Source organism: Cynocephalus volans, chromosome 17, assembly GCF_027409185.1.
Source record: "Cynocephalus volans isolate mCynVol1 chromosome 17, mCynVol1.pri, whole genome shotgun sequence".
In the NCBI taxonomy this organism is placed as follows: Eukaryota; Metazoa; Chordata; class Mammalia; order Dermoptera; family Cynocephalidae; genus Cynocephalus; species Cynocephalus volans.
Genome location: NC_084476.1, coordinates 8,228,477 through 8,255,270, shown reverse-complemented (window position 1 = coordinate 8,255,270; position 26,794 = coordinate 8,228,477). Strand labels below are relative to the sequence as shown.

The 26,794-nt window shown below is 54.7% G+C and overlaps 3 protein-coding genes across 6 annotated transcripts; 1 reads left to right on the top strand and 2 right to left on the bottom strand.

Annotated features, from left to right (window-relative positions):
- Positions 1 to 201: 201 nt before the first annotated feature.
- Positions 202 to 7,456, bottom strand: C17H9orf50 (chromosome 17 C9orf50 homolog). Its single transcript, XM_063081651.1, has 8 exons — positions 7,351 to 7,456; positions 6,913 to 7,293; positions 6,569 to 6,659; positions 6,363 to 6,479; positions 2,776 to 2,939; positions 999 to 1,161; positions 705 to 843; positions 202 to 309 (listed from the first exon to the last, which is right to left on the bottom strand). Exons 1-8 carry the CDS (start codon positions 7,454 to 7,456, stop codon positions 202 to 204), a joined length of 1,269 nt encoding a protein of 422 aa, XP_062937721.1.
- Positions 7,457 to 10,541: 3,085 nt separating this feature from the next.
- Positions 10,542 to 20,148, top strand: NTMT1 (N-terminal Xaa-Pro-Lys N-methyltransferase 1). Of its 3 annotated transcripts, XM_063082204.1 has the most exons (4): positions 10,542 to 10,688; positions 16,630 to 16,849; positions 18,009 to 18,261; positions 19,225 to 20,148. In XM_063082204.1, exons 2-4 carry the CDS (start codon positions 16,688 to 16,690, stop codon positions 19,479 to 19,481), a joined length of 672 nt encoding a protein of 223 aa, XP_062938274.1. In that variant the 5' UTR covers positions 10,542 to 10,688; positions 16,630 to 16,687; the 3' UTR covers positions 19,482 to 20,148. The 3 variants fall into 3 exon arrangements, with proteins under 3 accessions (XP_062938274.1, XP_062938275.1, XP_062938276.1); XM_063082205.1 differs by lacking the exon at positions 10,542 to 10,688 and having other exon boundaries at positions 16,699 to 16,785; XM_063082206.1 differs by lacking the exon at positions 10,542 to 10,688 and having other exon boundaries at positions 16,710 to 16,785; positions 18,013 to 18,261.
- Positions 20,149 to 20,329: 181 nt separating this feature from the next.
- On the bottom strand, positions 20,330 to 25,900 carry ASB6 (ankyrin repeat and SOCS box containing 6). 2 transcript variants are annotated; one of them, XM_063082253.1, is made up of 6 exons: positions 25,704 to 25,900; positions 23,905 to 24,086; positions 22,803 to 22,909; positions 22,595 to 22,703; positions 22,030 to 22,116; positions 20,330 to 21,898 (listed from the first exon to the last, which is right to left on the bottom strand). In XM_063082253.1, exons 1-6 carry the CDS (start codon positions 25,814 to 25,816, stop codon positions 21,231 to 21,233), a joined length of 1,266 nt encoding a protein of 421 aa, XP_062938323.1. In that variant the 5' UTR covers positions 25,817 to 25,900; the 3' UTR covers positions 20,330 to 21,230. The 2 variants fall into 2 exon arrangements, with proteins under 2 accessions (XP_062938323.1, XP_062938324.1); XM_063082254.1 differs by lacking the exon at positions 22,595 to 22,703 and having other exon boundaries at positions 21,794 to 21,898.
- Positions 25,901 to 26,794: the final 894 nt, after the last annotated feature.

Below are 26,794 nucleotides of genomic sequence, written 5' to 3'. Positions count from 1 at the left end.
TTATACCAGCTGTAATCCCATCCTCTTTCTCCCCAGGCCCAGGAACACATGAGACCAGCCATCAGTTCATGGAGAGGCTTGTACTGTGAGACCTAGTGGCAGGTCCCAGCCACCTGGGATGTGCATCTATCTGTGGGGCAAGAGAGAGTGGTCGTCACTGCCGGGCCTGCGTGCGCCGTCGGGTGAGGGCTGCAGTGACAGTCACTTCTGAGCACGCTGTGTTGTCAGGGACGGCAGGAGGAGCTGGTACGCCTTCGGGTGGCCTCGCTTCAGCACCGGCTGCAGCATCAAGCTGGGCAGGAAGGACTCCTAGAGTGAGAGGAGGATCCGCTGGATGCTGCTGGGATGCCAGAGCAGGAGCTGGGGCTCCCCGGGTTCTACACCGCGGCCCCAGGGGCAGGCGCTGCTGTCAGCCCCATTTTACAGAGGAGGAAGCTGAAGTGCAGAAAGGCCCCACAGCCTGCAAGTGTGGAGCTGGGGTCTAAACCAGGCAGCCCAGCTGGAGAGCCCACACCCTGGCCTGCTGCACTTTGAGGGAGACGCAGGTACACCAGGCCTGGCCACTGCAAGCGCCATAGTAACGGAGCATGTGGGGAGGGGTCAGCCCCAGCCCCAGCCCCCCCACTGGCAGGGCTGCTCCAGGTGACCAGCTACCAGCAGGTGCTCACCAGCTTCTGGCTCCAGGAGCTGTGCAGTTTGCCCACCCGCTCCAGGACATTGTGGGTGTCCAGGAAGGTTTTGAGGGGCCCCCACCGCCTCTGAGTGGTGGCCCTAGGGATGAAGGGCAGGCTGCTATTCATGGAGGCATCCTCAGAAAGGTGGCCCTGTGACTCCTGGGTGGGCCTGGGGGAGACAGGAGCCTGTGAGCTTCGTGGACCCCGAATCCCTGACCCACCCATGGCTGGCAGCCCGCCCGCTGCTGGACAGGAAGGTCCGCAGGATAAGGAGGGGGAGCCCTGGCAATGCTCTGAGTCCTGTCCCATTCCCTGAAGCCTCACAGGCTGGGACAGTCCCAGTCTGAGGGGCCGGCCATGGTCTCCTGCTTGTTGCTGGGGTACAGGTCTTTGGGCAAACTGTCCAGCCATCTCCCGATGTTCCTGAACACCTGCTCTGTCACTGTTGGCGGGGTGACCGTCCTGTTCTTAATGGTGTTCTGCTGGACTGGAGGAGAGAGGGCGTGATGAGCTCCTACCCAGGAAGGGGGCACTGGCGTCCCCACTCACCCCCCTCCCTCTGGCAGGCAAGGAGGGGCAGAGCCCTGTCTCCATGGCAACTCCAGGCTCCCCAGCGCCTTCTGGCTGTCTCCAGAGAAGCCTTGGGTTTTAAAACTATCTTGCGTGACTGTTTCTGCCGTTATTACCCAAGCCGTGGCCCCCTCACACACACACGCATCCTCACTCTTGCTCCAGCCCCAAATGGGCCCCCGTTCCGGCACTGGGCAGGCCAGAGACGATGCTGAGAATACTGCGGGGAGTGAAGGAGGGGTGTCTCGGGGCTGGGAGCCTTTCTTGCCCAATGGCTGCTGTTTGGGCTGATCAAGGACCCCAAATTCCCCAGGGTGGCCTCAGAATGGAAGGGCTGGGAAGCAGAAGGCTGAGCCCCACGTATCCTGTGGAACCTGGTGCCCTGGGCCATGACCACAGCTCCTTGTGACCAGTGGCTGACAAGGAACAGTGTTGCATGTGAGCCAACTGCCATTTGCATGAAATTGTTTCTGCTGGGCTTGTCCTTCCTTGCGTTCCCAAGAGTGGCTCAGGGGCACTCCAGCTTCTATTCCTGGCTTTTGCGTCACCTGCACAAGCCCATTCTGCTCTTTGGCCTTTGGTTTCCACATCAAACAACCAGAAGTTCGAGCAAAATCACAGCTTCTATCTCCAACTTCCTGTAACTCTAAGGGGGATGGGTGGGATCCTTCCTGAACTGGGGAAGGTCCTAGATTTGTAGGGCTTCACCCACGGCTCGGCTTTGGTGCAGCTGTGCCTAGTGGGTGCTCAATAAATAGATGCAGGAGGTTGACTGTTGGAGGCCCTGGGGGCTGCCGGATCCTGGGATGAGAAGAGCCTGGGCCCTTGGAGAAAGGTGGACCAGGGTCAAATTTGTACCAGAGCAAGGACATGCTCTTCCCGCCTGCCTCTTGACACCCACTTCAGAAAACTTGCTGGAAACTGCAAAATGGCCACCCTATATCCAGGGGCTGGTGGTTTTTAGCTTGCTTACTGGACCAGGTGGTGCCAGCCATCCCAAGGAGAGAGGTTTCCTCTTCTCGACCTTGCTGGATACCTCTCAGCCAGGCCCCTCAGGGCTGCCTTCATGGATATGGAGGAAGATGCTTCCCGTAGCTTTGGACCTTCTCCAGCCTGTGTAGGCTGTGTGGTGGGGGTGTGGTGGGGGTGGGGTGGGGTGGGGGGCTCGGGAGGCTGTGGGTGCTGGTTCTAAAGCAGGCAGATACAGTGTGTGGGGACCCCTTAGCAGCAAGAAGTTCTTTAGTGGTGGCCAGGCCTGGGTAGCCATTGTTTCCTGGGCCACCACTTCAGCTGACCCCTGGCATGGTCCACCTTTGGACACCTCTGCAGACCTCGGACTTCCTCCTTAGCCTTAGAAGTTCCCTGACATCCTCCAGAGAGACCAGTTCAGGTGCTTCCTCTGCAGGGTCAGTGGTCTCTCGGCCTTCACAGGCCATCCCTTCACTCCAGAGGCCCAGGGCCACGGCCTCTGCCCTCCCCACTCCAGGATGGCACTTTCTGGAGCCCCTGCGTGCCCCTCCTGTCTGCTTACCTGCACAGTTGCGCTCCCAGTAGCGGAGCAAAGTGTCCCACATGGACTCATCAGCGAACCGCACTCGGAAAGGGCAACACCGCCTGCGGGGCCCTGAGCCTTCCCCCAAGGAGCTGTGCGTGAGCACATCCTTGGCCTTGGTGACCTGCGTACTGGGGGGCCTGCTGAGAGAGGTGAGAGGCGGGGGGGGTCAGGGCCTGAGCCAGAGGCCCCCTCTCCACCCCAACAATACACGCCCACCAGACCGGGATTTGCTGTGGGATCCTGAACAAGTGGCCTTGTCTCAACTGCAAGACGAGGCCGTGGCATCACGCCAATCCCAGCATCCGGCCTCTACTGAGCACTTCCTACCTGCAAGGCAGTGGATCAAGCATGTAACATGCATCACACACAAAACCCACACAACCCCCCAGGAAACACTGTTAATATTATTCCCATTTTATAGTTGAGGAAACTGAGGTGTGGAGACTTTTGTGACTTGCCCGAGCTCACACAGCTGGTGAATGGTACAGACAACATGTGCTGGTTCCAGAGCCACCACTCTTATATACCAAGCAATTTAGCAGAGAGAACAAAAACGCAGACTCAGGAGTCAAACAGTCCTGGGTTTCAGTCCTGACTCTTTTGAGCCTCAGTTTCTTTATCTGTAAAATGGGGATCATCATTGTGCTCACTGTACAGGGTCATGAAGTGAAGAGATGAGATGGAATGCAAAAGCATCCAGCCCGGGGTCTGCAGGGCCCAGAGTAAACAGCTCTCACTGGGAGCTGTTCTCACTATAGTCGTCAATGTCAAGTATGCCCTGTCCCAGCTCTGTGACCTTCGGCAGACTGCTCTCGACTCTCCATTTTGCACTTTCTCCTTTAAATTATATATTGTATGTTATAGGCACAATAACAACATCCTTATATACGTTTGGTAAATATCAAATAACATATGTGAGTCATCTGATACGGGGCTTGGCACAGGCTAGTGCTCAATAGAGAGGATCTGTTACATTTATATGCAACAGATAAAATTATTACATTTATTGTTTTTAATTTCAGCCTCAAGAGCAAGGCTGCAAGAGGGCCTGATTGATCCACCCATGACTCTAATTGAGAAATGCTGTGTTGGACCTTAAGTACATACATATTTATATATCCACTTTCATTGATCTGACCACATCTTTATGTCTGCGTGGATGCAGAAGGAACACTTTTCATCAGCCCACTGAAGAGCCAAGTGGCCAGGAGGTGTCTTGGACAGTACTTGGCCACAGGCATTGGAACCTAGTCATTTAACAGTTGTCTGTTTATGAACACCAGCTCTCTGCTGCCTGAGATAATGAGTTCCATACTTTAAATAATTATATCTTGTGAGAAGTAGTGTGCTTATTTGGCTGGATTGGTTTAAAGTTCCTGGGCTAGTAAAAATGTGTTTCATTTCTGGTTCCTACTCTGGTCCATCAGTAGTGTCTGCCTGGAGTACTGTGTCAGGAAGGACTGAGGCTCAGTGGAGAAATGTGCTGTGATCCATTAGTACCGTCTGCCATGGGTACAGGATGAGGAGGAATGGTATGTATGTCATGTATTTCTCTCCCTGGTCTTTAAACTCATGGATAGTGCTGATAGAGTTTGGACGTGCTGTCTCCCCAAAACTTATGTGGAAATCTGATCCCAACATGGCAGTGCTGGGAGCTGTTTGAGTCATGGGGACAGATCCCTCATGAGTGGATTAATGCTCTCCTTGGGGGGTGGGGGTAGTGAGTGAGTTCTCACTTTATTAGTTCCTGAGAGAGCTGGTTGTTTAAAAGACCCTGGCACCTCCCTTCTCTCTCTCTCTTGCTTCCTTTTGCCACGTGATCTGCTTGTATCCACTGCCAGCTGCCTGCCCCTTTTCACCATGAGTAGAAGCAGCCTAAGGCCCATGCTAGATGCAGTTGTCCCAGAATCGTAAGCCAAATAAACCTCTACTCTTCATAAATTACCCAGTCTCAGGTATTCTGTTACAGCAACTCAAAACAGACTAATACAAGTGCTCTTCATTCTTTATCCTGCTCAAGCCTGTTTAAACTGGAGGAATTTTTTTCTGCTTTCTTTTCTCCGTCCTTTAGAGCTATGGCATCTGGGCTCGGGTAAGCTCTAATGCCCAGGCTCTTCTCTTACCTCCATCCCTTATTTTATTTGCCCCAATATTTGACATATAGTAAAACCTCATAAAAGTTAGAGGAAGAAATGGATGAATGATGGAGGGATGGGTAAAAAGATGGAAAGTTAGGTGGGTAGGTTGATGGATGGATGAACTGAAGGGTGAATCAATGACAGAGTCTGAACAGAAAGACTGAATCGTGGGTGGATGGGTAGATGGATGGATGGGTGGCTGGATGATTATGCATATAACTATATAGATTTGCGGATGGCTTCACGCCTAGATTAGGGATGGATAGGGTCCTGGATTTACAAGTAGATGGAAGGATTTGTAGATGATTGATCATTGGATTCCTGGATGAATGGACAGAATTGTGAGAATTTGTGAACAGATGAATGACTGGCCAGATGGGTGGGTAGATGGCTGGATGGATAGATGGAGTCATGGGTTCATGATAGATAGATGACTGGATGGATGGATGGATGGAGAGATGGAGAGATTCATGAATAGGTTGTAGAAGACCTGGTTCATGGATAAGATGTATGCAAGGATGGATGGGTAAATGGGAGAATAAATATATGAATGGATTTATGGATGAATTATGAATGTGTTGGTAGAAGACCTAATTAACAGATAGATGGGTTCATAAATGAACTAATGAATGATCGTGAATGAGTTGGTAGATCTGATTCATGGATAGATCGATGTAACAATGAATGGGTGGATTCACAGATGGGTTATGAATGTTTCAGCAGCAGATCTGATTAATGGGTGGATGTAGAGGATTCTTAAAGCAAATGTACTTCACAGGGCCTGGTTTTCCAAAGCCTTGCAGTTTCAAATATTGACCTTGTAGAGGACTGGAAATTTTCCTCAGGCTATAAAGTCTCTGGTGTAAGATAAAGATTTGTGGCATAGCAAGATTGCTGGCTCAAGGACAGACTAGTTACTGATTGTTATGTAAAGATACTGAGAAACTACTGTAAGAAGGAATGTTTGCTAAGATCAAGCTTTTGCTGGTGGATCATTTAATTGCCTTACTGGAACGTCCTCTGGCTTGTTTCACTGAAAGTTACCAGCCTATATTGTTAAACTATAACCCCACCTATGTTTTCCTGTAACTTCCTGGTCTGGAAAATAAATGCAGGAAGAGAACCCCAATTTGGGGTTAATTTCCCAAGGAAGGGATGCCTCTTGCTTGAGGGTTCCAGTGGGAGATTAACCACTTCGGGGTCTCTCATTGCTCAGAAGAGATGGGCTTTGAGTAATCCTTTGCATCTCCGTCACCCAGGGGAAATGGGGTGACAAATCTGTGGGGGGCAAAGCAACAGGTGGACACATGGATGGGTAGATGGACGGATGGATAGGTGGAAAATGGATAAATTCATGAGTGAAAGACAAAGGAAAGAAATGCCCGTTCTCCCCATTTTCATACCCCTGTCCCTCCCATAACTCACTGGTTGGCCTTCCTGGTGGTGGTGAATCGTGAGTGATCACCCTTCAGGAGTCCCAGGGCAGGTATCTGACAGAGCAAAATCTTCTTAAGGCTATTCTGGAAGGATGACGACTGTCCCCTTGAAGATAAATAGCATGAGTGGTCAGGGTCCTTCACTCTGGAAGCATCGGTGGCAATCTTGTCCCCACTGAGATCACTGACACTTACGGCAGGTCTGGGAGGAATGAGCAGTGGGGACACTGACGAGAACCTTGGCAGTGCTCTGACACACCCCTTCGATGTTGCTGTGCTGCGGAGGCTGGGAGCCAGGAGGAGGCAGAAATAGTTGTGAGCCTTTCCTGAGGGACAGTCCTAGACTCTTCTAGTTCTATGGCCTTTGGGCGACGGTAGACCAGCCCTCAAAGAGTGCTTCTGCGGACTCTGAGTCCCCAACGAACACCAGCACCCTCCTGCGCAGCAGGGTGGAGAAGGACAGGGACCCGGGGACCAGCCCCTACCGAAAGCTGCCCCGCGCCGCCCCTGCCCGCTCCCTCGGGCCGGCGGGGCCTCACTCTGCGGCTGCGGCTCAGCGCTCCTCTCCCGGAGCCGGTGCAGGAGCTCTCCCCGGAGGGCGCCCGCGGGGTCCGGGGCCTCCCAGGCCGCGCCCCTCCTGCCGTCCTCACGCTTTCCAGGCACGGCTCGCGGGGACGCCGACCCCCGGGGCGGGTCGGGCTGGCACAGGGGCGGCAGCCGCAGGGACTGGAGCCCCTGGCGGTTCCGCGCCGCCCGCTGGGTCCCGGTGGGCAGGGCGGGCAGGGCGGGCAGGCGCGGCGGGGGCCCCCCGACGCCCACCCCGGGCTCGGTACCGCCTTCCTGCCACCACAGGGCGCCGCGCTCTCCGTCGGAGGTCGCCAAGGCCGGGGAGCCCCTCGGGCGCCACCTGCCGGCGCGTCCTCACGTGTGACGTGGGCGGGGCGAAGGCTGCGGCTCGCGAGCCTCGGGTTCCTCACCTGGAAAAGGGCGACTGCGAGAGCGCCCACCTTTGGGGGTGGCTGTGACGTTTACATGAGCGAGGACACGTCCACCGCTCAGAATAGGGCCAGGTACACGGTACATGCTCATCAGAGACTGGCTGCCATGCTTCTAATACTCCTATTCCTTCGGATTTAGTCCCAGTGCCGCCACTTTCCAGCTTTGTGACCTCGGCCAAGCCAGTTCCCTTCTCTCGGTGCCTCTAGAGGGCGCGCCCGGACCGCGCCGGGAGGGGGAGCTGCGCATGCGTGGGAACGTTCGCGCGCTGGAGGCGACAACGCGGCTCGAGTTCTGCCGGGAAGAAGGAAACCGGGTACCGGCTCGAAGGAGGAGACCCTCCCCAGCAGTCTCCACTCCTGGTGGTGCCTCGGAGCCCTCTGAGAGGGAGAGCTTGTGGAAAATGCAGATGACTTCCACCCCCACACACAACTCCCAACCCAGACTCTGACTCAGTAGGTCAGGGGTGGTGGCCAAGACACACTTTAAACAAATTCCCCCTTCGGGAGGCAGAGCCCCAGTCCCACCCCCAGCTCTGACACTGGGAGTCTCGGAGCCTCCTTCCTCCCCAGCAAACCCCACTCCCAGGTTACTGTCAGCTCCGATCCAGCTCCTGGGTGGTGTCACACTCACCCTGGCAGGGCTTCTGTGCAGGGCCAGAGAAGGTCCCGTGAATTTAGAGCCCCCAATGGGTGGGCTAGTCCTTGGGAGAGCCCATCTACCCTGCCCGAACCCTCTGCCAGCCCCTCCCTGCTGCCACCAGGGCCTCTTCAGGGTCATTGTGATCCACTCCTCACCCACGGCCACCTGAGGAGCAGTGGGCACTGAGGCCTGGGCACAGAGGGCTGGACTGTTGTATTCTGGATGCCAGGGCTGCAGCCACAGGGGGTCTTGAGACCCCTGACCAAGGCAGCCAGGCCTAAGCCAGGGAGGCAGGGCCCGGGGTTCAGCCACCCATTCTGAATCCAGGAGGTTCAGGTGGGTCATGTATGGCTGGGAGGCTCTGGAAGTAGAACTTCCAGCCAAAGACTGGGCAGTAAGAATACAGCAGGACTGGAAACTAAGAGAACCAAGTTCAAGCCCATGCTGTGCTTCTTTTTGCTGTGTGATGCTGGGCAAGTTTCTGCCTTCTCAGGGCTACATAGTAACAGGGTCTGATGGGCCCAATCTGTGACTCTTGGCTGAGAGGGGGCAGGGAGGAAGCTTTTTTTTCTTTTCACAGCTGGCCAGTAAGGGGATCTGAACCCTTGACCTTAGTGTTACATGTCCGTGCTCTAACCAACTGAGCTGTCTGGCCAGCCCCCACAAGCTCATAGTATTATGAAACTTGGGTGGGGGATGAGGGTAGATTAGACAAATATTTCACTGGCATGTTATGATTTTACAATTTGAAAATTTAAAAAATGACTATGTAATTCAAATTACAGGGTTTCTGGCTGGAGGAGGCATCCCAAAAGATGTATTCTGTTTTCTGCAAATGCTCCTCAACCATGGTGGAGTGGCATACTTCCTTCGGAAGTTAGAATATTGACTGAGGCAGTAGAAATTTTTGTATTTATTTAAAGGGTATGTAAGTTTTCAAAAATAGATGGGGAACATCAGATTAACTAGGTGGTTTCTAAGGAGCTTCCCAGCCCTTGCATTCTACTAACATTTATTGAGCAACTACTATGTGCTGGCCTTAGGAATTCAGAGATTCGAGAGGCGTTGAGGTCAGGGGACTGGCAGGACCTGGAAAGGCCTCAGAGCCTGGATGTGGAGAAGGGGATTTACTGGAAATAAGGTAGGGGTGGATTTTTAGGCATTTGAGAGCTTGGGTCAGAGCTGTCTCCCAAAAGAGAATTCTAAGTGTGGTGCTGATAACACCAAGGCCACAAGTTCGGATCCCTATATAGGGATGGCTGGTTCACTCACTTGGGAGAGCGTGGTGCTGACAACACCAAGTCAAGGGTTAAGATCCCCTTGCCGGTCATCTTTATTAAAAAAGAGAGAGAGAGAGAATTCTAGATGTTCCCAGCATTTGAAATTGCACAGGATCTATCCCCTTTCCTAGAATAGAATAGTCTAGAGGGGATGCCAAATAATATGTACATAAACAGATTTGGGGACTCAACTGCAGGTGAGGCTTTTCAGTGCTCCCCACGCCCCACAGCTTTCACTACATTACAGCACACACACTTTAAGCACCTTGTGTGCATTGCCAGGAGGAAGGCATTGTAAATCTAATACCAAGATGTTAGTTTAGGAAAAATGAATTTACGATGAATATTGCCATTATAACAGCTCCCATTCCCTGAGAATCCACTGCAAGCTCCAGGCTGAAGGTTTGACGAGCAGTATCCCACAAATTTAACCCTCAGAGCATGGGAAGTTGCGTAATGACTACATCCATCTGATTAGAAGAGCAGACTGAAGCTCAGAGAGGCTAACAGGGTCTACCTACCTGCAAGCTCAGGTTTCCGTCACGTGTGCTTCAGAGACTGCTCCATAATTTCCCCATATGAGCTTAGGGAAGGGTAACCTTTTTGGAATGGAAACTTCATTCATGGACTTGTTCTGCTTATTTTGGGTTGCAACCCCTGGGTACAGCCAAAGGCATTTCTTTTTATTTTCTTTCCTTTCTTTTTTTTGGGGGGGGAGTGGGGGGGTCGGTATATTATTCTAAGATACTAATGGAGATGGGTGGATTTGAGGAACAATGAGTTTTTTTCACTTTTTACCCAGCGGAAACCCCACATAACACTCGTTTTTAAAAGTCCGGCTCGTTCGACCGCCCCCCCCTTCCTCCCCCTCCCACCGTATTTCCCTCCCCTTTCCCTTCTCTCCCTCCCCTCAACTCCTCCGCAGCGTCTTAGCATATAAAAAAGAACATATTAATAAATACATTTTTAAAATAAAAAAATAAAAGTCCGGCTTGCAGACTCCAAATGAACTGGTGCAAGTGCGGGAAGAGGGGAAAGATCAACACTGCGGCTCTTCTAAGTCCAGGAGATCCGGCCAGAGGCGCAAAAAGTCAAGGCGGGTCCGAAGCCCGCGGGGCGGGTCCGAAGCCCGCGGGGCGGGTCCGAAGCCCGCGGGGCGGGTCCGAAGCCCGCGGGGCGGGTCCGAAGCCCGCGGGGCGGGTCGAGCCGACCGCGCGGGGCGGAGCCAGACGTGTCCCGCCCCCGGAAGTGACGTCACGGACAAAGGCGGCGTGTGCCGCGAGGTGTCGCGTCTGGTCTCTGGCGGAGGTTCCGTGGGCTGGTGGGGTCTGCGCCGCCTCTGCCCTCCCTTCCTCTTCACCGTCCTCTCACCCGGGTCCCGGGAGCCCCCGTCCGGGGTGAGTAGCGCGAGGCGGTACGAAGGGAGGCGACGGCCGGGAGAGGGGAGGCCTCGACCCCGAACTGCCTCGGCGCCCGGAGGCCCCGGCTCGTCACGTGACCCGGGCGCGTGCGCGCGGGCCGGCCCGGACCCCACGTGCGCGTCTCCGGGAGGTCGGCGGGCCAGACCTGGGCAGGGATCACCGAGAGCCACGGGTCGGGGCGGAGCAGTCCCCCACGCCGGTCCCGAGGCCGCGGCAAGTCCCTCTCTCTCTGAACCACAGTTTCCCCTCTGAGAAACGGGGGTAAGAGAGCACCAACCTAGAGGGTGGGTGTGAGGAATCTTCAGGTGCAACTCCTATGCAACGGGCACTTAACCGTGCAGGCGCAGCTCTAAAGACAACTACCGCCAGGAGCCCTTGGAGCCAAGGTCAGCCTGTGTTCAGGAGGCTGCCGTATTGGGAAACCCAGACTTTGCTGCCCACCGACTGTGTGAGCCTTTCTCCCTCAGGACCTTGATCTGTACAATAAGGGATTGAAAGAACTAGTGTCAGAGGCCCTGACGGTGGGGTGGGGCAGTGTAGCAGATGGTTGTGATGTATAGAATGATCGCCCAGGGAGGTGGGATGAGGCCCTGGGAGAGACCCGGGCTGTGATAAGAAACCTGGATTCCCTCCTTAATTCTGTTCCAGGTTTCCTGTGTGTGTGTGTTTTAAGGTTTTAAGGCACATCACTTCCTTTAGCGTATTGGTTTTCCTATCTGTACACTGGGGACGTGGGAAGGTTGGAGTACGTGTAGAATGCTTTGGTGGAGGCCAGAATCCATAGGATCACAAGGACAGCGTCTCAGAAATCTGTGCAGTGGTTCCGTACTTACATGGAGGGGGAGCTCACTCGCCACCCTTGCTGATTTGCAGAGCTGTTTGAGTCTGCTGGATTGACCATCCAGCATACCAGTAATAATCCCTTAGGTATGGTGTGTCCAACACTCTATGGTCTATATGGCATCTTAATGCATTTTCTCATTTGATCTTCACAATTGGCAGAGTTGACGAGACTCTCATTTCACAGAGATTTCTAAGCTAAAGAGAGAATATGTGCCTGGCACTGTGTGGAGCAGTTTAAGCTTTTTATATGTACATTTAATCATCATAGCCTTTCTATAAAGTCAGTATTACTGTTCACATTTTATAGATAAACTGAGGAACAGCAAGGTTAAGCATCTTATCTGAGCTCACACAGCTGGTGAGCAGAGTGTGATTCAGACCTGGTTCATCCGACTCCATGAGAGCCTTTTAAATTTCTCCCCTGTTGTTGTTGTTGTTGTTGTTATCGTCTTACTCCCTTTCTCCCTCCCTTTCTTTTTCATAGAACATTCTGCCACTCTCATAAGTCCAACTGCTCTTCATACAGATTCAGGGAGAAAGGCTCTGTCCAGCAGTAGGCTGCCAGAGGGAGGAGGTCACTTTAGGCAGGATTTTTCTTAGAGATTTACATGAGTTGAGTGTGCCTGCTGGTGACAGTTCAAGCACCATTTTCTTCCGTGAATCCTGGGAGAAGAGAAGTAGTAGATGGGCTGCTGTCCACGTGGGGCCCTAAACACTTTGGAGGAGTTGGTGGAGGTGGCCAGATGACCGTGAAGGATGTGCAGACCACATTCTACCCACCAAGGAGCAGACATTTACTATGAGCAAAGCGTTTCTCTTTCTCTCTGAGCTAGCCTAGAGCACACACAAAGCCAGGTGTGCCCCTGGCCCCTTCCCACTACCTGCAGCCACGTAGCAACTCACTGTGCTCTGCAGCGGAGTATAGGCAGACTTCTTGCTGTTTGGGTGACCGACCTTGCTGTTCCCTCTGATATATAAAGACCTACCCCACTCAGATCTGGACACTGGGAGGCACAGTGTAGATAGGATCCCAGGAATCATGTTTATTAATGAATCACTTGTAGCAAATATCAAAGTTATGCTTGCGGTTTCCTGGCCTACATGTGCCTTCCCTGGCTTGTTCCTAGAATCTGTGTGTAAGTGGAATTCTTGTAAATTAGATTATTCAGGGGACCTTGACATCTAAAGGAATCATGTTGTAAGGCTTTTGGTAAAGCAGAAATTTATATTGTCGGTAACGGCCTTCAGTGTTATCAGTTTTGAATGGTTGGATTTTTGTCTAGGATTTTCTTAAAAGTGGAAAATGGCTATAGCCGCACAAAGCTTATTCTTTCATTTGTTGGACAACCAATTAGTGCACATCCACCTTGCGTCAAGCACTGGGCTAATGGTGTACAAGGTAATGTCCCCCCCAGGAAGTTTGCATCCTGGGAGGGGAGCAGACAGATAGGCAGGGAGTACAGCCTGGTGTTTGGTCCCAGATTTATTCTGTTCATTTGATCAGAAGTGAACTTTTCACTGAATACCTGTGTGCTATGTGGGACACAAGAGAAATACAGTGGTGAATCTCAGGATGTTGCCATGGCTCTTCAAGGAGCTCCCAGTAAAGTAGGTAGAGAGATTTGAATACAAAACTCGAAGTTTGCCAAGACTGGTGGGTGGTGAGAGGGAGACAGGTATGATTTCACTGAGCTGCAGTCTGCATCGGAGTTGGGCTGGCATGGTGTGGAAGAGCTGGTTTTGAATGATGTCTTCTCTGGGTAATTGATGGAGGGCCTGTGACGTGGTTGCTGTGGTGCCCATTGGCAGGGCATGGGCAGCCCACTTGGCCTGGGTCCTTACCCCCATCAAGTAAGCAGCCCCCAGACCCAACTGTCTTTGGGTTCTGGCTGGTGGCCCCTTTTCCTGTCAGCTCTAAAGGAGCTGCAAGTGCCATCCCCCTGCTTCAGCTAGCAGTGTTGGGGATTGGCAGGGTTCGACATTCTTTCGCTTGCTGTGTACCACAAGGTTGGAGTGAGAGCTCCTAAGCAGTGTGCCATTTCCTCTCACCAGGGCTGTAGCTCCTGGTGTGCTGGGGCACTGGTGTGAGGGCATGGTGGTGAGCCGAGGTCCCCCCAGTCTGTTGCCCAGAGGGCTCCTCGATTGGTGTAGTGCTTGCAGCTTGTCCTCATCGTGGCCCCAAACCCTTGTGTCCAAATGGTGAAGTGAGGGGATCAGTCTGTGGTTTGATTCAGGAATCTGAGGAGGGATTTAAGCAGGCTTCTCTCTGGGCACAGCAAAAGGTTCTATTAAGGGTGGAAACAGTGACAAAATCATAGATGTCAGGAGAACTAGACCCTGGTAGGGCACATGAATGTTGTCAGCTCTCTGTGGTCCCTCAGAAGACCAGTATGTGACCTTGTCTATGAAGAATGCCAGATCTGTGGGAAGAGCCCCTTCCCATCTGCTCTCAGCAGTCACAGGGGGCCTTTCCCTGGTGTCCTCACCCTGTCCCCTCCCCACTCTGTCTGGCTAGGTTTTCTAGAAGAGACTGACAAAGCAGAATTGTATCAGTTAGGACCATTTGGTTGGGATGGGCCTGCAGCTTCTGAAAGGTTCCTTGTCTTTCAGGACAAGTTCAGCATGTAGACTAGTAACACATGTGACAAATGAAAGTTCTTTAGCTTTTCTTGTGTTTTATTCTCCTTCCATCTTTCCTTATAGTCTCTAAATTACATATTGAAGTCCTTACGCTCATCCTTTGAACACTTTTCTGTTTTTTGTCTGAGAACTTTTCTCGAAGCTCTGAAAGCATTCCTTGGTCGTAGTTTTTTATTGTAGTTGTCTCTGAGGACTATACCAGCACTCCACATGTCGACTCTGTGTCGGCAGTGTAGTTCCAGGGCTCAGTGACTTACCACAGCCCAACAGAGTGTTATACAGATGGTTGGCAAGTAAAACCCCAGGAGCACAGAAGCGTGCAGTGTTCCTGGAAGATTCGAGCACATCCACCCCTGCCCTCCAGGATGCCCTCCCTGTGCCCCACAGGCTCTGCACTGAGGAGGAGACACACCTCACCTTCAGGGACTTACAGCAGCGCTGGGCTCCATCATTTCTCCATCAGACACTGTTCTGAGAACTCCTGGGCTCAGTGCTGGGGAAACAGTGGTGAACAGGCAAGGTCCTGCCCTTGGGAGCTTATGCTCTAGCGGAGGCCCACGAACAGTAAGTAGACAGTATAATTTCAGGTAGAAAGACACCTTATGAAGTCAGCAGAGCACACAGATTAGCTAAGGGTGTTGAAGGAAGCCACTTTAGATAGGCTGGTCAGAGAATGCCTCTGAGGTGACACCAGGCGGAGACCCATGTGATGAGAGTGAGTTGCCCATGTAGGAAGAGCAGTCAAGACCTAGGGCTCAGTAAGTACACGGGCTTCTTGACCTTGGGTAGAGCACTTCCATATGCATCAGATCCCGTCTACACAGCAGGGTGATTGTCGTAACTGGCTCACAGAGTTGGTTGTGATGATCCAGTGGTAGTGGAAAGTGATCAGTATGCATCGTGCAGCACATGAGCTGCTGCTGCTATTTTTGTTATTCTGCTGCTGCCACTTGTCCTGTGTCAACTAGCAGGGCCACTGCCAGTTTGCCTCCCTTCAGGATGGGCCCTTGCACACCCCACTGCCCTGGGGAATCTCTCAGTGGATTAGCTTCCCATTAATGACAGAATGGCCCCATGGTGCCTAGTGTGCTCAAGGCCCACCACGATCCAGGCCCAGTCTGCCTTTACAAGCTCACCTGCAACATCCTTTCCCTCTTTCCACTTTCATCTTCTGACAGCACACGCTGTCACACCGCCTCTGCCTCTGTCCATTCTTTGTCCCCATCCAGAGCAACCCTTGTCCTCCAGGGCCCAGCTCGGGTCGCCTCCTCCAGGCTACTGCCCCCATCCGTCATTGGAAGAGGATTCCTCTGTGCTTTGAGTTTCCACAGCTCTTTATGACTCAGTGGGAATCCCCATCTCTCTGCTGTGTTTTAGTTGGTTCCATTTTTTTTTTTTTTTTCCTGTCTCTCCTCCTGGACTACAAGCTCTCTGGGGGTCAGAACTGATCAGAAAGCCTCACAGCAACTAGAGCAGTCCCTGCGCATGCTGGTACTTTGTTGGCGTGTGCCAGAGCCTCAGGATAGAGGTGTGACCTTCTGTCCCCCCAACACAATGAATGTGGCAAGGCTGGCTTGCTGTGAAGCTGCTAAGCCGTCATCCCTCTCACCCAGCACGGCAGGTGGTCTCCTAGTCGGTGTCTGCTTTCACCCTTGCCCCTGCAGTCCACACAGCTGCCACACAGTCTTTGGAAGCACAGATTTTCCCGTGCCACTCCCTGCTTAGCCCAAAGGTGGTTCAAGTTCATTGCTCTTTAGAGTAAAGTCTAAACTGCTGAATATGACCCAGAAGACCTTGAGTTTCCAGTTGCACAGGCTCTCTGTGGGATCTTCTCCTCCGAGGGCAGCACCCTGCCCTCCACCTGCTTCACTGACTCTTGCCCGTCTGTTAGCTTCAGCTTGTGCCCTTCCTCAGGCACCTTCTCTGATCCCCGCAGCCAAGTCAGCTTCCTCCAGAGTCTTGTACTCCTCCTTCGCAGCTCTTACCGTGTTTGTGGTCATGTGTGTCTGTGTCATCGTTTTCTGCCTGGCTGTCTCCCTGGTTCACAGCATGGTGTCTGGCCCAGAGTCCCCACTCCTCGTTAATGAAGGACTGGACCCCCCACAGTCACTGTCATGGGAACTGCTCAGGCCCTCCCAGGGTCTGCTCTTCAATGTAGATTGGACTTACCTGTCGCCAGGGGCCAGAAGCCACCAGTCAGGTGTCCTGTAGAGTATGTCAAGAAAGCCAGGATGCTGGGTCTCATGCTTTGAATGCAGGAGACAGAGGCGCTGTCATCCCAGCGGGAGAAGCAGATTTGGAGGTACCAGACACTCCTCTCCACCAGGCAGGACTGCGTGGCTCAGGAAGGCTGGCGTGAGGCCGGCCCTCTCACTGGGGAGGCCTTTCTGCTGGGTCCCTGGGTGGGCTCGCTCACTCCTCTTTCCTTACTCAGGAGAGGCGCCGTTGCTGAGTGTGGTGCTTGAGCGCAGACGTGGCTGGTGGCAGGCAGCATGACAAGCGAGGTGATCGAAGATGAGAAGCAGTTCTATTCGAAGGCCAAGACGTACTGGAAGCACATCCCGGCCACAGTGGACGGCATGCTTGGGGGGTACGGCCACATCTCCAGCATCGACATCAGCAGCTCCCGGAAGTTCCTGCAGAGGTTTCTGAGGGTAGGCAGGGCTGGCGTGCGCTGCAGGAGAGGCTATGCTGTAGCAGCGCCTGGTCTGCGTGGGCGCCGTCTCTTCCGCGCAACACTGCAGGGTCTTCGCTTGTCTGTTGGTGCCACCAAGGCCTAGAGCTGGGCCGGGGGAGGGGGTGCGACTTCTGGACCGTGGATTTTGCTTCAAGGTTACCAGACAGGTGCCAGCTGTGGTGCCAGAATTGAGCAGTCTTCTCTCAGACGTTCCGTTGTGCCAGGTCGAAGCCTTTGCTCTCCTGCCCTGTCTGCCCGTGTCAGGGCTGTGGGTATCAGCTGTTCTGCTGCAGGCAGACTCCTAGTTACCCACCATGGTTTTGGCCCTACTTGTAGCACCCCCGTCAGTCTGTTTTGTGTTGTGATAGCAGAACACCCGAGACTGGGTAATTTATAAAAAAGTTTATTTGGCTCATGATTTGGGGGCAGCTGCATCTCGTGAGGGCCTCAGGCTGCTTCCATTCATGGTGGAAAATGGAAGGGGAGCCGGCATATGCGAGATCCCATGGCTGGGGGTGCGGTGCCAGGCTCTCTGTCACAACTAGTTCTCCAGGGGAATTCACAGGGCAGAGCAAGAACTCACTCACACTCCTCCCATCTCCCTCAAGGGCATTAGTCTTTCCATGAGGGATCCGCCCCCATGACCCAAACACTTCTCAACACTGCCACATTGGGGATCAGATTTCAACATGAATTTTGGGGGGACAAACATCCAAACCGTAGCACCTGCTCTCCTCCATACCAGGCTCCGGTCCCTGGGCCTGCTCCCTCCTCGGCTGCCTTGGCCAGCGCCTCCTCTCCACCACCCGCTGCCATCTTCCCAGCCTTGTCCACCGATGGCCCTCTTCCTTCTCCCGCCTGAATCCTTCTCTGTGCTGCTGTTTTCCTGGGGTCTCAGGAGCGAGAGATTAATGCACTTATTCAGGTTATCACCTGTAAGTGAAAGTTGGCTTTGGTTTTAGAAATATGTGACCCCAAAAAAGTGTCCCTGCTCACACTGCCGACCTCCCTACCAGTGCTGGCTACCAGCTTGTGCGGAGCCCTGATGTGAGTCTTATTCCCAGGACAGGTGAGGAAGGGCCCCTTTGCAGTGACAGGGTCCCTCTGATAGGTCCTATGCCTTCTCTGCTTTTTAGGAAGGCCCGAACAAGACAGGAACTTCCTTTGCCCTGGACTGTGGAGCTGGCATTGGCAGGATCACCAAGCGGCTGCTGCTGCCGCTCTTCAGAGTGGTGGACATGGTTGACATGACAGAGGACTTTCTGGTTAAAGCCAAGACCTACCTGGGGGAGGAGGGCAAGAGGGTGAGGAACTACTACTGTTGTGGTCTCCAGGACTTCAGCCCGGAGCCGGACTCTTACGACGTGATCTGGATCCAGTGGGTGATAGGTGAGAGGGTCCCGCTGCTTCCCCGACCCCCCGCCACAGCTTCCGCCACTCGGGTTCCCCATGAGGCCTTGGGAGCTTGGGCTGTGCTGGGGCAGCACACAGGCGAGCAAGGACTCCCCGATTCACTACCCCCACCTCCTGCTTCCCTGGACTGTGGGAGAGACTCTGCCTAAAAGGTAGACCTCCTCCCAGGTTTTGTTCCCACTGAATACTGCTGCCATCCATTTGGGGGCAGTTTTCTGTTGAAAAATTTTAGGTAACCAATAACTTACTGCATTCAGAGATGAAAATGAGTTTTAAAAGGTTTTTGTTAATAAGATGAGAAGTTTAGGCTGTCGCTGCCCCTGCTGTTTGCAGTGAGTGGTCCCTGCTCTGATATCCCACTCTGCACCACCTAGCCTAACAGCACACCTAGGATGCTGTGCCCTGGGCTGCTGACCTTGGTGACAGGCTGCCATGCCAGTGGTCAGCCACCTTCTCCAAAGTGGGCAGCACAGCCTTTGGAGGACACTTGTGGACATTTTGGGTCATGCTCTGTATTTTGTGGTCCCAAGAAGCCTCCATGTGGACTTTTAATGTAAGGAAGGAAGTCTGTTTGGGAGCTCCCACAACACTGAAACCTTACACCGGGCGCATTCCCCTGACCTGGTCCCAGGAGGAATGGTGGCATGGTGGGTAGGTGCTGGGCAGGGCTGGGAAGTCAACCAATCAAGGTAAATCCCTGCCTCATCCTTAGTGTGTCAGCCTTTGGGTGGGTAACTTCTGAGCCACACTTTCATCTTGCATGCAGTGGGGCTTAGCAAGCACCTCGGGACTGTTGAGAGCCAGCGAGGCCCTGTGTGGGAAGCACAAAATGCTGGTCACAAGTGATTACTCAGTAAGTGGTGGCTGCAGAACACCCCATCCAGTGACCTGCACACACCTGCATCATTCCCCTGGTAACCATGCCTCTGCCCTCCTCAGGCCACCTAACTGATCAGCACCTGGCTGAGTTCCTGCGGCGCTGCAAAGGGGGTCTCCGTCCCAATGGCATCATCGTCATCAAAGACAACATGGCCCAGGAAGGCGTGATCCTGGACGATGTGGACAGCAGCGTGTGCCGGGACCTCGAGGTGGTCCGCAGGATCATCCGCAGCGCAGGCCTCAGCCTCCTGGCCGAGGAGAGGCAGGAGAACCTCCCCGATGAGATCTACCACGTCTACAGCTTTGCCCTGAGATGAGCCAGGGCTGTCAGAAGAAACTGAGGGACCAGAGCTGGGGTGGGGGGAGCCAGCAGTTCACGAGATCCAGGCTCCACGTTGATGGTTCGGGAGTGTTGAGAGGTCACTAAATATACCTGTTCACTCACTAAACAGACTCTTCTTAAAAAGGCAAATTGGGACGCAGCAGGGAGGGGTACTGCTGAACTGGCAGTTACACAGGAGCTTGGCCCTGCTGCGCTGAGCTAAGGCAGCCATTGGGCAGCCTGTCACATGGCTCCTGATGCCCCCCCCCCCCCATGTGGAAATACAGTGATCATACCAGAAGCTGAGATTCCCTGGATCTCCATCCTGGGCTTCCAGCCTTAGGCCTTGCTGCCTTTAAGAGGAAGGGAGCAAGTCTAACTTGGCTGTCAAGGGCTTGAAGAAATATGGTCTTTACCTAGGGTGGGAAAGGAGCTGAGCTGGTGAAGCTCGTGGGTGTTTGCGGGCTCCTGGCTGGGGCAAGGCTGGCATGGTCCCTGTCCAGTGGTACCACTTATGGAAATGTTCATATGCCAAGTCCTGTTTGGAAATGGGATCATGGCATTAACATGATGATCACCACAGCGTGGAGCCTCACTCTTTGCTGTGCTTGGGTTCGTCCTTGGCAAGCATTTTCAGTCAAAAATAAAAGTGGTGACCCCTATACCATGAAGGCCCAGGCCAGTCTGGAGGAGTGCGTCTTTACGGGGCAAGTGTCACACTACTTGAAGACAGTCTCCCCAGTGCGGCTTCTCCTCATGCCACCACCTCTTTTCTTACTGGCTGCTGTGGGATCCTTTATCCTCAACTGGGGAGGAGAGGGGCAGAAATACTATACAAGGACCTTTAAGGCCAAGAGAATTAGTTTAATTTTATAATATAAATATATCACTTAGTCATCTCAGCTTATTCCCAAAGGCATTTACACAGTTCACAATGTCCACTACCACTTGGAAGTGTTTGTGGGGGCCCAGCACTGAGCAGTCCAGTCAGCTTTCAGTCTTGGTGACTTGCTCCATCAGGTGAGCCCTCACAGAACAAGACGCTTCAGAAAGGGCTGTCCCCGGTTATGCACTCATGATTGCTTTTTGGCAGGAGGCATGGTCCCTGAGACCCTGGGTTTGGCACAAGCAGAGCTGCCACCATAGTACAGCCCTGGTGCTTGGATGAACAGGGCCACAGGCGACCCAGCCCCAGAGCTGCAGAAGACAGCAGGGGTCAGCTCAGCTTTCAACACCAGAAAGATGAGCCTGTGGTGGCCTTTACTGCCTTCTCCCCCAGCTTTGCCAAAGCACTTCTAAGAGTGGCAGAATGTGGAATGAAAAGAGGCAGAGCCTCAGCTGGGTGGCTCCCCACATGATGCACCCTGGCTTGGCTTCCTTCTGCCTCCAACTGTGCCTCCACGCAGGACACACCAGACTCCTGCAGCTCTTGGGGACACCCAGACTTGGCACTTCCTGCTTCTGTAGCTGCCCTGTGCTCCCCTCTAAGCCCAGTCCTTCTTAGTGTGTGTGGAGCCTGAGGGATGCTGCAGGAGGGGAGGGAGGGCAGTCTCCCTGGAAGACACAGCCACATCTTTCACCACTGGAATGTTTGCTGCGTGGGGCTACCGGGTTGGCTCTACACTCATTAAGCATCATGTCTCACCTCCCAGATCAAGGGACTCTCCCCTGAGGCTGTCACAGGTACTTAAGTCCACAAACAAGTTGACTTCAGCTGCCCAGACCCTTTTCACTTTGAGACATATCAGATGTCGTCTTCGACAGTGCTGCTGTGCTCGCTGAGGAGGTACCACTTCAGCCTGTCTGGCAGAGGCAGGGCTTTGACCTTCACATCCACAGGCCATGGCTGGAGGTAGAGCCGGATGGACACGCGACACAGGTGCTTGAGGGGCGGGGGATAGCTCTCCAGCTGCCTCAGGGAGAAGTGGAGGGCCTGGATCTTTGCTGCCAGGCTGCCTACAGGGTGGATATCAAAGTTTTCTGGCAGTTGGAGTTTCTGGGAGTTAGTCACCATGAGATCCAGGACGGTCTCGGCTTTGCGCAGGAGGTCCACGTGGCTCTCGTCTTCGGCGCAGCCCGGGTGGGAACAGAGCCTCTCAAAGATGATGTGGAAGCCAGACCAGCAGGACGCACCATGCAGGGAACAGTTATAGGCAGCTCCGGACTCCAGCAGGAAGCGCAGGAGAGGGAAGTGCAGTTTGAAGCTTTTGAGGCAGATGTGTGTGAGGGACTCGTGGGCTGGGCACTCGCTGGGGTCCGCCCCATGAGCCAGCAAGAGCTGAGTTACTTGGAAGCAGAAGCGGTTGATCATCTGGGCCTCTTCTTTGTCCCCTCCCACGGTCTCACCAAGCAGGAAGATGATGCAAGTGAACACGGTGTCCCCGTCTTTGGTGGTAGCCTTGACGTCTGCCCCTACAAGAACCATGAGAATGACGGAAGGTGGGAGAAGGCCTTCAGCCCTGCATTGTGAACGAGGTGGGGAGAGGCCGCAGAAACTAAAGTGCACTGTGGGGGGATGAGGCTGGGGACGCGCGACGGCTCACCTCCCTCCAGCAAGAGCCGGATGTTCTCGGTGTTGTGGATCTGCACCCCGTCGCTGCTGGCCAAAGCATGCAGCAGGGCCGTCTTTCCTAGGGAGGCAGGAGAGAGTGGTGGGAGCCGGGGGCAACCCAGAGGGGAGGTGGGACAGACACTCTCACAAGGACACCAAATGTACTTTAAAAGAACTAACCTCTCATCTAGGGCTCAGGGTGACAGGCTCTGGCCATTTTCTTTCCACCCGCACAAAACTGGGAGCAGAAGTGTAAGTGAGGTAGGATTTTTCTGGGCCCTGAGACACTGAGACCCAGGCAAGGCCATCAATGCCCCAGCAGCTGAATACACACATAACCCGGTTTCCTCCTCCAGACAGCCCTCGAGGGGCCGGCATGGGGACAGTGACGCACTACCTCTCTAAAGCCTCTGAACTCAGGCAGTCAGCACAATCCGCCTGTGTGCCCAGCCACGCTGTGCCACCACACGGGCTGGAATTCAGCCTGCATCTGGCAGCATCCTGGGGTACCCCGGGGTTCCTTTACAGGGCTCCTGGGGCCAATGGGAGATACCCACCATGCTTGTCAGCTGCATTGACATCTGCTCCCAGGTCCAGGAGGCGCTGCAGGCAGGGCAGGCGCTCCGGCTCCTCACTAGCCAGGTCCAAAGGGCTGCTCTCGTGGATCTGAGCCGAGGGAGCACAAGCCAGGTTGGCTGGGGGCTGCTCAGCTGCTCAGGCGCCCCACTACATCCCCCTTCAAAGCAGGCTGGACCCGGCTCTCACCCGGTCCCTCCGGTTAATGTCAGCCCCATGGCGCACCAGCAGTTCCACCATGTCGGGCTGGTTCCGCAGGATGGCAATGTGGAGGGCCGTGTAGTAGGTGACCGGGTCTGAAGGCACAGGCACAGCTACTGTCATTTCTGCTCAGCAGCACGTTCTCATGGGGTCCTAGGACCTGACCTTGAAGCCCAGCCCCAGCACTCCCACTTGAAGTGTCCAGAAGGCAGAGAGAGGCCCAGGCTCCTGTCACCATCGGGGTCAGGACAGAGCTGTCCTCACCAAATGCTAGAGGGTCCTGGGGTCCTTTTACTGGGCACACTACTTCACCTGGTTGGGCTTTAGTTTTCTCATGGGGCCATAAAATGGGGCATCTCCTCTCGGGACTGTTGGGAGAAACAGCTCCTTGGCTGCTCTGCTCCTTCAGCCAGGTAATAAGTCAAGTTCTCAAAGCTAGGTCTCCATGTGACTGACTGCAGAAAGGGCCCTCCCTCCTCAGCCTATCCTCACCCAGGGTGAGGCTGGCTGTATCTTGGGTCAGCACAGACTCCACATGTGGTTACAAGGCAGCCATGCCTGTCTCAGACTAACCTGCGCTTCCCGGGTGAAAGCCAGAGAGGAAAAGAGAACGGCTCCATCACCATCCCAGCACCCACTAGCCACAGCCAACGCAGTCCTGCCGTGATTTATGCCCAGTGCGGCTTATCTGTTTTCCCCTCTCTTGGCACGAGCAAAGACGCAAGATGGCTCAGAGTAAGTGACAGACAATGACTTCCCCTTAGCTCTGGGCACAGTGCCAGCAGCTGCATTTTCACATTAAGGGAAGTGGGGATTAATCTGGGAGCTGGGAAAGTTTGCTAAATCAATCACATGGTAGAAGCAGCAAGACACTTGCTTTTGTAACAAAGGTGATAAGAGCCATTTGAAAGCCACAGAGGGACGGAAGGCACCCAGTGCAGGCTTCCTCAGTTGTCATCACCCAGGAAATAAGTGAGGGAAGTCACTCCTAAGAGAACAGTGAAAGCAGAAGCTAAGGACCTGGCTACCCTCCCAGAGGAGGCCCAAGCTTAAGTCGCCCACCCCCCCAGCCCACCAGGGCTCAGCTGACCTTCAAAGTTGAGATTGGCCCCGTTCCTCAGGAGAACGTCAGCGGCCCGTGTCAGCCCCAGCTCGGCCATCTTCAACAGGGCATTGCTCACGCCTTCCTGGTAAAATGGAGAGTGGGCCTTCCTCTCCAGCAGCTCAGTGAGAACAAGGATCCGGCTCTCCTCACTGGCGACATAACTGGGCCTGGAGCAGGAGAGAGCAGACCAGCTGAGGGTAAGAACAGACACGGTACCAACTGACTTGGGCACCCTGTGGGTGGGTGGCATTTAGGGTCCTGCTGTAATCACTCACCAAGGCAGGGCCCTGGCTCTGTGGGGCAGGAAGTCTCTCCTGGGAGAAGGTATGAAGTGGAGAGATGGCTGGGTGTATCTTTTAAACTGGAGCTGAGAAAAGACTGGTTCTGTCTTCAGTCTCCTCCCAAGTTGCCCATAGAATCTGGTCCCTGGATTGGGTACAAAGCCTCACACCCGGGCTGTTGGGACTGAAGGGAACCCTTGAGGATAGGGGCCAGAACCAGCCTCTGCCACTCTTTCACACTCCAAAACACTGACCCTCCTGAGCTGCAGGATGCCACACCAGCCAGGGCGGTCCCTCTGTGCACCTTGGGACATTTAGCCTACCTCGTAGTCTTCTGAAGGATGAATGTGCACAGGCTCTTCACATCCCAGTCCCCCGCCCCCCATCTACCAGCCTCCCCCTCCCTGGCCAGCCCTAACTACTAAGAACTGCTGTGGCTTTCCCTAAAAGCTGACTCTGCACACAGCTGACAGAGTCCCAGACTCCGTCACAGGCCACCAGCTCCTCCTCTTGGGGAGCTTCCCTTCTCCCCGTTAGTCTCACTCATCTATGCTCCTTCGATTGGCTGGTTCACGGTTCGACCCTTACTGCCTGGCGGGATTCCATCTCATCCCCCGCACCGACCCTAGCCCTGGAGAGTGCCCAGAGCACCATGGATGCAAAGCAAACATCTGGGACAGTTCCTGCACAATGTCTGCGGCTACCAAAAAGGCCATGCAGCCTCCCTGCTGCTCTACCCTCACCCCAGCACAGCCGCAGAGTCAAGGAAACACCTTGCACTGCATTATGAGAACAAGCTTCAAAGTGAACAGAGCTGATGTAAGTGATGAAGAAAGCCTAGCTTCCACGAAAGTTCCTGGAGAGACTCATAATAATCCGTGTCTGAAATTCCATCTGTTAACTCCCCCACCACCACCTGAGCCCCTTTCCTCAGCTCTCCTCCCCATTACACCTAATACACTATACAATTACTTAGGACTGTCAGTCTCTTCCCCAGCGCATAAGCACCGCGAGGGCTGGGGCTTTTGTTTAGCTCACAGGTGTAATCCAAGTGCTCGGCACGATGGGTAGCAAATACTGACTGATCACTAACCCCTTTCCCACAGGTTCAAGGACAGACCTGCTCTTGTCTACAAAATGCTAACTCAGCTACAAGAATTTTATTTTCCGCACTGCTCCTGGGTAGGAATGGAGGCCCTCACAGACTCCACCCTGCTCCCCTGCAACTCCGGGGAGGCGGGCACAGGACAGGCAGGGCACAGGCTGGGGCCCTGGGTCGGAGGCCCTGCCCTGCCCTGCCCTGCCCTTCGCCAGCGCCGGCCGGAAGCACCTTCCCCCCTGCAAGAGGCGGGACAGAGGTCAGCGCGGCAGAGCAAGCGCTTTCAGCCTCGCAAGAAAAGCGAAGGACACAGCCTCCCCACTCCCACCAGGCTGGGCGTGACAAAGTGGGAAGCAGCGTCTGATCGGAGCGGCCTCGGCCACCGGCGGGAGGGAGCGAGTTACCCGTCCAGGGGCTCCTGCCGCTCGGGGTCCTGGATCCCCAAGGAGCCCAGAATGGCATCCACCAGCGGCTGGTACTCGAAGATGATCCTCCGGAAGCCGTGCAGGAACGGCATCGCGGGGGCCGCGCTTTCCGCCGAGGGCCCGCCGAGGCCTCCCGCTCCAGCCCCCGCGTCGGAGCCGGTCCACCGCCCCAGCCGCAGCTCCGCGCCGGAAGTGACCGCCGCACTTCCGCACTTCCGGCCCGCGCCGGCTGAGGGATATGCGCTTGTGGCGACGGCGCCCCCTGCGGGCTCGGAGGACCCCGGCGCATGCCGGAGCGACCCGAGGCGGATCCGAGGGCTGTCCGGGGGCGCGGCCCCCGCCGAGGTGGGAGCGCAGACCCGAGCCTAGCCCGATCGAGCCCGCGACGGGCCCGCCTCTTCCTGCCCCGGCCCGGCCGGAGTCCGCTCGGCCCTGCGATTCCGCCCGCGGCCGCTGGGCGCCGTCCGAGCTCCGCCCAGCGCGCCCCCAGGCCCGGCCACTGCCCCACTCGCCCCGGGGTGGGGGTTGCGCGAGCCTCGGGCGCCCCTGAGCTCGGATCAGACCTCTGCCCCTTCCGACTTGGCCTGGCTCTCGCCTCCTCCTGAGGAGGGCCTGCGGCCACCTCTGTCCCCACACGGCACGCTGATGAGGACCACTCTCCCCGCACGCCCACCCCCACCCCCCACGGGCCATGGGGACAATTCCTTATTCTATCCCCGGGAGCTCCTGGCCCAGGCTAGCTACCGGCTCTTTCCACTTCGTGCCTTGATGGACTCAGTGAACTTTAGTGTTTTCATCTGTAAAGTGGGCATAAGCGCACCCACCTAAGATCTCTAAGCATCGGTGGAAGTGGAGTCTAGGGGAAGAAACCGAAGCCTGGGACCACTTTTCTGGGCTCTAGGCATCGTCCCTGAGGCCACGCATTTGAGCCTCTATAGCCTCGAGTCCCGCAGCGAGCCCTTGGGTCTGGAAAGCCAGTTATGGGGAGGGGTTCCTTGTCCCAGCGGCGGCCTCCCGCCCCCAACCCTGCGGGGTTGGGAGTCTCTTCCGCCTGCACCTGCAAAAGTTGC

Bases quoted from the DNA above. Each gene is read 5' to 3' on its own strand.
- ASB6 (XM_063082253.1), bottom strand. From the start codon at position 25,816: ATGCCGTTCCTGCACGGCTTCCGGAGGATCATCTTCGAGTACCAGCCG. The intron at 22,910-23,904 runs GTCAGCTGAGCC...CTGTGCCTTCAG, and splicing joins GGCCAATCTCAACTTTGAAG to ACCCGGTCACCTACTACACG. The intron at 21,899-22,029 runs GTGAGCCGTCGC...TGGTTCTTGTAG, and splicing joins CCGGCTCTTGCTGGAGGGAG to GGGCAGACGTCAAGGCTACC.
- NTMT1 (XM_063082204.1), top strand. From the start codon at position 16,688: ATGACAAGCGAGGTGATCGAAGATGAGAAGCAGTTCTATTCGAAGGCC. The intron at 16,850-18,008 runs GTAGGCAGGGCT...TCTGCTTTTTAG, and splicing joins TCCTGCAGAGGTTTCTGAGG to GAAGGCCCGAACAAGACAGG. The intron at 18,262-19,224 runs GTGAGAGGGTCC...TGCCCTCCTCAG, and splicing joins CTGGATCCAGTGGGTGATAG to GCCACCTAACTGATCAGCAC.
- C17H9orf50 (XM_063081651.1), bottom strand. From the start codon at position 7,456: ATGTACCGTGTACCTGGCCCTATTCTGAGCGGTGGACGTGTCCTCGCT. The intron at 844-998 runs GTGAGGCTTCAG...TGTCTCCCCCAG, and splicing joins GACTGGGACTGTCCCAGCCT to GCCCACCCAGGAGTCACAGG. The intron at 310-704 runs GTGGGCAAACTG...CTCTCACTCTAG, and splicing joins CCCACAATGTCCTGGAGCGG to GAGTCCTTCCTGCCCAGCTT.